We start from the raw sequence: 10,566 nt of genomic DNA, 5'->3' as shown, positions 1-10,566 counted from the left end.
AGATAAGATAAAATAATTATACTAATGTCCAACAAATGACTACAAAAGTATGTCAATGGAATTGTTATGTACAATGATGTCAATACAAAGCACGAGTACTAAAATGTTTCCTATATAATGTAAAAACATGAAGTCTATATGCTAAAAAATAGTAAAAATCCTCAAATCCAAGAGTAGATGGCCACAATGGAAGGGAGATGTATAGAGAGGAAGGAATTGGGGATTCTGTCATGGTCCACTAATCTATCTCTCCTAACATATGAGGCCGAATGAAGAAAACTCAAGATAAGTATTGACTATTTTAATATAGTCAATAACTTTAGGAATACCTTATTGCTACATTAGCCCATTGGGCGTAGAGTAGACGATGATGGGGTGTATTGTTAAGTCACTCTGTGATGTGAAAATCACCGATTTGAAACTCTGTGGGCAAAAATCTAGTCATGTTAAGGACTATGGCCCAGGATGGGTGCAATCTCCATGTGATTTTGATGGCTTAGATGCCCCTACTCAAACCAAAGGTTAAGCCTGTAGTCATCTCTAGAGGACACAAACATCTTGACAAACAAAACAAAAGCTTATTGCTACTTTTATTTTCATGAAAAGATATGAGTATGCTAAATGACATGATCAAAAGCATTATATTTGGGATTAAAATTAGCAATCATTTGCTATAGTATTTCTATGCATCATGGTAAATGGCTTAACACCCTTGCGGATTTTACAACATTTATTCCAAACAAAGTTGCACTAGGGTAGCAATATAATAATTTAATAAGTTACCATCTTCGAGGCAAATCATATTTATTAGGTTACCACCTTCAACGTAAATCATGTTTACTATTAGGATTCAATGACTTCTAGTGGTTTAATTATCTCGTGATTATAATACAAGTGATTCTTCTTGTGGTTTAATTATCTTGTGATTATAATACAAATGATTATATACATAGTGAAAACACAATTAATAAGCTTGAACAATGTTTGTGTTTTATTCAATGAAGAATAGCAACGATTCAAGTGGTCTTCACCATCTCTGTTGTTTTGCTAGGTGAGGAATTTGATGATAAACATCTTTGTTTTGAAAGTATGCTATAAAATTGATGTAACAATACTTTATGAGATTGAGTACATTTCCATAGATGCTAATATATTTGACTATGTTGCATGGTACAACACGATGTGCCAACAGGAAGCAGAAAGACGTGACACTTTCAAAATACCAATAACCAGGTCTCCAAACCAATTAAATTGACAAATAACTTGTAACTAAAGGAGATATGGATGAAGTTAAAGTTGATTTAACATATGTTGTCCATGTTCGGAGTCAATTGGACAGTTGGAACAAAGACCGTTTCAGAAAGGGCCTCGTCTGTGATGTTCGGAAAATATTATTAAAGAACATTTTCTGTAAAGCAACCAGTAGATAATAACGAGCACGTTTGCCTTTTTCTCAAGGGAAAAAAGAGCTTCGAATACTATGATTTTTACAAATTTGGTAATAAAAAAATTGTGTACTTATTCGACTTAATATAAAATAAAATAATATTGTATACATGTATGTATGTAACACAAGTGGGGAAAGAAGAATGCGTTTTGAAACACAGACGAGATGTATTTGTAACAATCGCAACTTGCCAACCATTCTAAAACCAAAACCATTAAATACCCGTAGTACTTGTTATTCTGCAAATAGCCAGCTATTGAAGCTTTTTCCTCTTAAGTACTCAGTCAACCAAGCCTCTATAGCGCACAAGAATAAAGCTATTCAGCGGAGGAGAGGCAATATACCCCACTGATGTAAAAACCCTTGACCTGTTGTGACTTCCAAAAACAACAAAACAAGGACTGCTAGCATAGCTGCTCTCCCATTCCACGTTTCTGCGCTCTTTGTCCAACCCCATTCCCACAGGGTAACCGGCGGTGGTAATTCTCTGCGTTGTGAATCATAAGTAGCTAGAAGCTCTTCCACACTGCCCAACGGTACAAGAGACTGCACATAAAACCCGTAATCTTTAGTGTCATTGCGAAATCCATTTCGCGTGTTTGACTCTTTGAAATAACGGTTATCCAAGCATGCAAGTTTGACAAGCAAAATAAATGACTCAAAGGATCAGATGCTCGTAAAACAAGTAATCCAGAACATCAGTGAAATAGGGTTAAGATACATTGACATCGATAAATAGTTTATATCATGATTACTACTTGGGCTTGTTCCCGGAAAACTACGAAATTGAGCCCACCATAGGAAAATTCATGCTCAAGTTATCATATGCACCCTTCGGCAGTACACGACAAAGAAACACTGTTGTAACCATAACCCTAGTGTGATAGCAAAAGAGGTACGGAACATTAATTTAACGATTATCGCTTCAGGACTTCAAGGAGGAAAGCTAGGAGGAGCGTCCTTGAAACGCCTTTCCAAATAGAGGCCACCCAGATTTTAACCCACGTAGTAGTAGATGAAGTCCGTTTGTGTTTTATGGCTTTACCCACTAAGAAATTGTGAAAATACATGTGGTTTACGAGTAAGGTCTTGCTGAGTGAAGTTTACGAGACTGGTTCAAATCTCATTGAATATAGTGTTCTGCTATAATATCGGTTCATGATAAATCATAATAATTCGGTATATCTTGCTTGTGGGTTGTTGGATATATTCTTGTTGTTATGGTGTTATAATGGCAGTTTATATTCTTGGTGTTATTGTTAGGTCCCTATAATACTAGTGATTTCCCCTTTACTATTGTTGTTGTATTCTTTATTGTTATTGTTGTGCACTTATTGTCCCCATATTGTTATTATTGTGTTCCATAAAATTCCACTATTGTTATTTTTGTGCCTTTATATTATTATTGTTAAGTCGGCTTTGGTTATATTGTTACCCCTTAGACCCCTGTATATAGAAAGAAAGTTTTGTCATTTGAATAATCTAAAAGTTGTTCATTTGTGTAATGTAAAGAAGGTTGCCCTCTCGAAGAGACTTATTTCTAAGGCATTGATCTATCTTTTCTATCTTTTTGTGAGCTGGTTTCATAACATTTTGTATCAGAGCTTTGAATTCTAGCGTTTCGCTGCTCCAAACAAGTCATCGTGAAATTGTCGCTATAATTTTTTTGCTACAAAGTTTCAGAAGCTAAAAAAAAATCATTTGAGACGGAATCAGTCTAAACCTCAGGCCCGAATTTCAGATTTTGTCTCACTATATTTTCGGAGATATAATCTAAGAAACTTAGGGTTTTGCGGACCCCCGAATTACATTCCAAACAAGTGACCTTGGGAAAATCGTCATAACTTTCGCTCTGAGCATCAGATTGAATTTTTGTAAGAAGTTACAGAAAAATGATGCACTGTAGCTTTTTTAGTATCATTTTCAAAACCAGAGGTTAAAACAGTGACCTGCAGCGTGTCGTACAAGTTCGCTCTACTGAACCAGTCTATACTCAGGTCATGGTGGGAGATTTGGCATAACTCTTCATTGGAGAATTCGATCTTGATCAGACTTGCGGGGTTAGAAAGATTACTCAGAGGACTACCGCATGAAGAAATTTTAGACCTTGGAGATCCAAAATTATAGAGATACATCAGATTTAATATCGAGTTCCTACAAAGTGAAAAAATCTGTAGTTTTTAATTTTTACATTAGCTTGGTTTGAAAAATTAGTTTGAAGGAATTCAAAGGGCATAGTGAAGCATTATTATCGGTAATTGATGCTCTGAAGAAAAAAAATGCAAACACCTAGTAAGCAACCTGAAAACTCTAGCATGACTCATGAAGAAGAGGGAGAAATGCAACAAGATATATCAAAATTACGAGACCAAGTGCAAAAAATTTCACTCGAACAAAAAGTAATAGATGCTAAGATGGATGGTTTAAAGAAAGACATAAAAGCTAAGATGTATGGCGTGGAAGCTAAGATGGATGGTTTAAAGAAAGACGTAGAAGCTAAGATAAATGACGTGGAAACTAAAATGGACGACGTGGAAGCTAAGTTGGATGATTTAAAAGAAGACATGGAAGATTTGAACACAAATTTGACAAAGTTTCTACAAGAAATTCTTACTAATGGCGAAAGGGTAGTAAAGGAAACTCATGATGAGAACAAAATAAATGTTAATCATGATTTTATAAACTAACGTTGGATTGAAGAACCACCATGTTCCAAAGATCGATATGAGAAAGTTTGATGGAAAAGATCCCGGAACATAGATACTACAAATGGAGCAATTTTTCGATTTCCATAATGTGCAAAATACACAAAAAGTACGCATTGCAACTTTATATTTAGAACCAAATCAATTTGTATGGTATCAATAGCTTTGCTATCGTAAACAAATTGTCACTTTGACTATTTTTACGGATGAAAGGATAGCACGTTATGAGGGTACAAAAAGAAACATTTTTTTTAGCCAATTGATAAATCTCAAACAAAAAAGGTTCAATAATGGAGCACATTAAAGACTTTCAAAAATTGAATATAAGGGTAAAAGATATTCTAGAGGAGCATAGGATTGATATGTTCATAGGCACTTTAAAAGGTAACATCCAACATGAGGTTCGCCTTTGGGAACCAGATTCATTGTAAAAGGCATTCAGGTTGGCTAGAAAAATGGGAAGCAAAATTATGGCAACAAGGAAGCCTACCACTCACAATCATAAAGATGGAAGTGTAGCTGCCCCTAGCCATCCACAACCTACAAGGTTGACACCACAACAGTTGGAAGGAAAAAGAGCAAAAGGGCTTTGTTATAATTGTGATAGCAAATACACTAAAAGTCATAAGGTTGCTGAGAAGAAATTATTTTACATAGATTGTAAAGAGGAGAAAGAAAAGGAACAAGAAACATCAAAAGAAGAGGATATACATCATGAAAAAAACCCTAGAAAATGAAGAAATGAATATGCCCATATCTTGTAATGCATTGGCTGGAATTACCACTCCTCAAACTATCAAGATAGAAGGACATATCAAGAAAAAAAGTCATAATGTTGATCGATTTGGGAAGTACCCATAATTTTATTCATTGTAAAATAGCCAAGGAATTGAATTGCTTCCTATATCCAGCACTAGAGTGTCAAGTGATGGTTGCAAGTGGAAAAACCATAAATTGCTCTGGAAAGTGCTATAACATTAAGCTATCCATGAGAGAATATGTATTGAATAGCCCAATGCTTTCCATTCCAATGGGTGTTGTTGATGTTGTACTAGGAGTCCAATGGCTACAATCCTTGGGTATAATAGCTTTTAATTTTCATGAAATTCTCTTAAGAAGGAAATGAAGTTGAATTAAGGGGTATCGTAAGGAAACCAAGAAAGATAATCAGCTTTAACGGAATGACAAAGTTTCTAAAGAAAGAACAATGAGGCATAATTGCACAATTATGTTCACTAGAGGTTCCCACATCGAAATCATCCATTTTTCCAGATCTCCAAAAAGTATTGAACAATCATTTCAAGGTATTTGAGACTCCCAAAGGCCTCCCACCTATTTCTAATCATGATCATGCTATTAATTTGATTCCAGGAAGTGTTCCTCCAAACATCAGACCTTCGAGATATCCCTACGTCCAAAAGAGTGAAATTGAACGTATGGTTGCAAAAATGCTAGAGGCTGGTATAATTCAACCTAGTCAAAGTTCTTTCTCTGCTCCAGTAGTATTGGTTCACAAGAACGATGGATCATGGCGCATGTGTTCAGATTATAGTGAGCTCAACAAGCTCACTATTAAAGATAAATTTCCCATTCCTGTCATTGATAAATTAGTGGATCAATTGCATGGATCAATTTACTTCACCAAGCTGGATCTTCGTTCAGGGTATCATCAAATCAAAATGAAGAATGAAGACATTCCAAAAACAATATTTAAAACTCGTGAGGTTCGTTATGAATTTTTGGTCATGCCTTTTGGCCTTACTAATACACCTTCTACATTTCAAGGTTTGATGAATTCCATATTCAAACCCTTCCTTAGATGTTAGTATTTTTTGATGATATACTAATCTACATCAAGTTTTGGAAGGATCATGTCCAACATGTTGACATGGTGCTCAAACTATTGGAGGAGAAACAACTATATTCAAAAATCTCCAAATGTTTCTTTGGAGTACAAGAGGTGGAATATCTAGGTCATATTGTATCTCATGAAGGTGTTAAGGTAAACCCTAGCAAAATTAAAACCATTAAGGAATGGAAAATCCCCACATCCATAACGCATCTACGAGGATTTCTCGGGTTGACAGGGTATTATCGCAAGTTTGTTAAAAATTATGGGAAAATAGCAGCACCTCTAACAACATTATTGAAGAAAGATGCATTTTCATAGACTCTAGAAGCAATGAAGGCTTTTGAACATCTTAAAGAGACAATGTGCCAAACACCAGTCTTAGCTACACCGGACTTCACAAAAACCTTTATTGTGGAATGTGATGCCTCAAGAAATGAAATTGGTGTTGTTTTAATGCAAGAAGAAATACCCATTGCTTTCGAAAGTCGTCCAATCAAAAAAAAGTATTTACACAACGCTATTTATGAGAAGGAAATGTTGGCAATACTACATGCACTTAACAAATGGCGACCATACTTAATGGGAAGACACTTCAAGGGAAAAACAGATCATGATAGTCTTAAATATCTTTTAGAACAAAGATTATCTTCAGAAGAGTAGCAAAAATGAGTCACAAAGATGTTGGGTTATGACTTTGAAATCATCTACACAAAAGGGAAGCAAAATGTTCCGGCAAATGCACTCTCAAGGAAGGATGAGGATGTGGAACCATTTATTTGCACCATTTCTATTATCCAACCAGATTGGATAAACGAAGCAAGGAATGAATGGAAGAATGACGAGGAAGTGTGAGCACTCATTCAAAAGATACAACAAGATCCCAGTACATTTGATACATTTAGCTAGAAAAATGATTCGTTATGGTACAAGGATTGGTTATACCTATGTAAGAATTCCCAACTCAAACAAAAGATTCTTAGGGAATTGCACACCTCTCCCTTAGGAGGGCACTCAAGATTTCTAAAACCTACCACACGGTTAAGAAGGGTTTTTTTTGGGATGGCCTTAAATCAGATATTCAAAAGTTTGTGGTTGAATGTTTGGTTTGCCAACAAAATAAAGATGAAACAATTAAGACCCCGAGACTATTACAACCTTTATCCATTCCAAGCCAACATTGGGAGGAGGTTTCAATGGATTTTATCACAGGTTTACCCAAGTCCGAAGAAAAGAGTGTTATCATGGCGGTAGTTGACAAACTTATCAAGTATGCACACTTTTGTGCATTATTTCATCCATTTAAAGTGAGTACAGTTTCTACTACATTTATGGAAACAATTCAAAAGCTACATGGAAACCCAAATATTATTATAAGCGATAGAGATCCCATTTTCACTGGAAATTTTTGGACAAAATTATTTTCTTGCCTTGGTACTCAGTTAGCTCATAGCTCAATCTGATGGACAAACTGAGATAGTAAACAAATGCTTGGAAGAATATCTTCATTGCTTTGTATCTAATAAATAGACACAATGGGTCAAATGGTTACCTCTCGCTGAATGGTGGTATAACACTTCCTTCCATACTACAACAAAAATGACCTCATTTATGGCACTTTATGGATATCATCCACCATCCATCACATCATATTTAAGAGAAAATTCTAAGGTTCAAGCAGTGAAAGATCACATCGAACATCAACAACAAGTTCTCCAACTCTTAAATGATAACCTCACCTTGGCGCAAAATAGAATGAAACAGTAGGTAGATCAACATCAGCAAAAGAAAATTTTGATGTAGGTGATTGGGTATTCCTACAGCTACAACCATATAAAAAAAATGTCCCTCGAGCAACCTAAGAAGGGTAATAAATTATCACCAAATTATTATGGTACGTACAAGGTGTTGCAAAAGATAGGTACTATGGCATACAAATCGGAGCTTCCTGCAGCTTCCCGAGTGCACTCAGTTTTCCATGTTTCATGCTTAAAGAAGGTTATAGGTGACAAGCTTCCAGTTCAAACAATATTGTCAGAACTTGAAGAGGAAGGAAAAATCATATTGGAACCTAAAGAAGTCAAAGAAACAAGAACTCGACAACTACGAAATCGACCAATTTTAGAGTATCTCATCAAGTGGAAGAACTTACCCGTTGAAGATTCCACATGGGAGGATGATAATTTTATACAGAAGCATGCAGAACTACTCAAGAATTGAGGATAACACTTTTTTGAAGGAGAGGGGCATGTTAAGTCTCTCTAATACTAGTGATTCCCCCATTACTATTGTCGTTGTATTCCTTATTGTTATTGTTGTGCCCCTATTGTCCCCATATTGTTGTTATTATTCCCCATAGAATCCCACTATCGTTATTTTTGTGCCTTTATATTATTATTGTTAGGTCGACTTTGGTTATATTGTGACCCCTTAGACTCCTATATATAGAAAAGAGATTTTTTCATTTGAATCATCTAAGAATTGTTCATTTGTGTAATGTAAAGGAGGTTTCCCCCTCGAAGAGGCTTATTTCTAAAGCGTTGATCTATCTTTTCTATCTTTTTGTGAGTTGGTTTCATAACAGTTATGGTGTTATAGTGGCAGCGACGAAGGTTGATCCTGGGTCTCCCTTAGATTAGTCCAAGCAATGAACGGTTAAAAAAAAATTGTGAAATAATACTTAACAAGTCTCTTCATAGTTTGCCCAATATATAAACAAACCTCACCTGCGCTTCTGTAATAACAAATAACATGTATAAAGTGACACAATTTCAATTCCAAGGAGGCCATCAAATTCTTGTGTGAAATCTGCACTGTGCTAGGCCTCATTAGCGAATCTGGCATTCTAATGCGAAAGAATGCCAGACACATATACATAGTGTCAAAACAAACATGTGATCATATAAATGCACTTCTTTGGGTCTCTCCCTTCAACGTCACTGATTTACACAGTGACAACACTATGGTCTACAAGAATGCAATAAAACGTAAACCTAAATGATAGGTACATAAAAAAATCATGCACTATATAGACATATATAAATGACAATTGCTAATGTACAGGCTAACTTGCATTGAACATTCTCCACAATTAACACTAAGATTGAAAAATAAACTGAGCTAGTTGATGTTTCCCTTGGTCAAATAGATCACCATTTCTTTTGTAGAGAGTAACTTGCATTGAACATTCTCCATAATTTGATGCAAAAACAAAATAAACTGAGTGGCTACTCAAGTCACATTTGTCTGAAATTAAAGCAACGCAGAGCTTGCTAGACTCTTTCTGAGGCTAGAAAGGAGAACGCTAAACTTCAAAGGAGGGTCTCAGAACTAGAATGGGAGGTCAGAGATGCAAAATGCCATTAATATATTTGAGATGTAGCTCGGATGATATCTTCATTAACTACAAATCCTAACGCTCCAGTGGTGGAGATTTTAAGGCTCAAGTAGGAATATTGACGACCTAATTGAGAAGTCTTGCAGTGTATTTGTTGAGAAGAATGAGCAAATTAGTGCTCTAGAGGCCACCAGCAAAACTGAGGAAGCGATGGAAGAGCCCAAAAAGGAAGCATGATGACATGTACAATTAGAGTGCATCCATGAAGAATTCCAACACCTAGTTAGAAAATAAGCTGACCAAGTCATGGGAGGCTGCATTGTGCCATAAGAAATTTATCGATGCCAGAGACTCAATTTGGCATAGAATCATCATTGTTTGCCCAGCTTAAGAAGAAATTGAATTTTACTGAGAATATTATGAGAAATATTGAGTAATTAAGGACTTGGCAAATAATTCAAGTGCGTTCTTTACAGCTGAGGCACAGGTGGCCAATGCTTGTTTGGAGAATTTGGATGTGATAAATATTTGATTATTTGTGATCATTACGAATAGAGGATAGAACTGAAGTCAAAAGTGGTTGCAAAACATTGCAAACTAAGTTCATTTTAAATAAGTTGGGGCTTGATGAAGGTTTCATGGAATGAAGTTTAGATATCCATTGATAGATTTGAGGAGATGGTAAAATTAAGCCTTCCTTCGCTCTGGAACAAAGAAGACACACTTATTCCAAAAGGTCTGTTGGCCAGAATGCAAAAGCGAAGAGTGGCAGTAAGGGAGATTGATGAGTTAAAACTGCGCCCCCATTGCCACCCACATCTCAGTTATGTGTTGGTCATGTTAGAACCTTGTAAATGTATTTTGTCCAATATTTATCCTATGACAGTTGCATACCATCCCAGATCCATCTTAACTACGGGATCTATCAAACACAAATCTTGAGAGTGATCAAATCTCTCAAGGTGCAAATTACTTTTTTGAGTGCAAAATTTGAGAAAAAATTTGCACCTCGAGACATTCGATCCCTCTCAAGGGTTATAGATCTGAAGTTAAAATGGAACTACACTGGTTTAATTATTAATAATTAATAATTACTATTAATATTTTTCTTATTTTTTAATTTAATTTTTTTTTTTTTTATGAAATTTAACTGAATAAAAATGTTTTAATTAATAATTATAATTATTAATTTATTAATTTCTTTTTATTTTTTTATTTTATATAATAT

General features: G+C 35.3%; 1 protein-coding gene across 1 annotated transcript in view; it reads right to left on the bottom strand.

The window, feature by feature from the left end:
• Positions 1–1,220: 1,220 nt before the first annotated feature.
• The window catches only part of LOC149238909 (ferrochelatase-2, chloroplastic-like), a 385,049-nt gene continuing 375,703 nt past the window's right edge, over positions 1,221–10,566 (bottom strand). The window contains exon 11 of the mRNA XM_089373227.1: positions 1,221–1,993. Within this exon, the coding sequence (XP_089229353.1) occupies positions 1,769–1,993 (225 nt within the window). The 3' untranslated portion in view covers positions 1,221–1,768. The remainder of the gene's footprint in view (positions 1,994–10,566) is intronic.

Source organism: Pinus tabuliformis, chromosome 8 (assembly GCF_031772625.1).
Source record: "Pinus tabuliformis cultivar Carrire ecotype Pingquan chromosome 8, CPIR1, whole genome shotgun sequence".
Taxonomy (NCBI): Eukaryota; Viridiplantae; Streptophyta; class Pinopsida; order Pinales; family Pinaceae; genus Pinus; species Pinus tabuliformis.
Note: the sequence above shows the minus strand (reverse complement) of the source record. Positions and strands in the feature narration are given on the sequence as shown.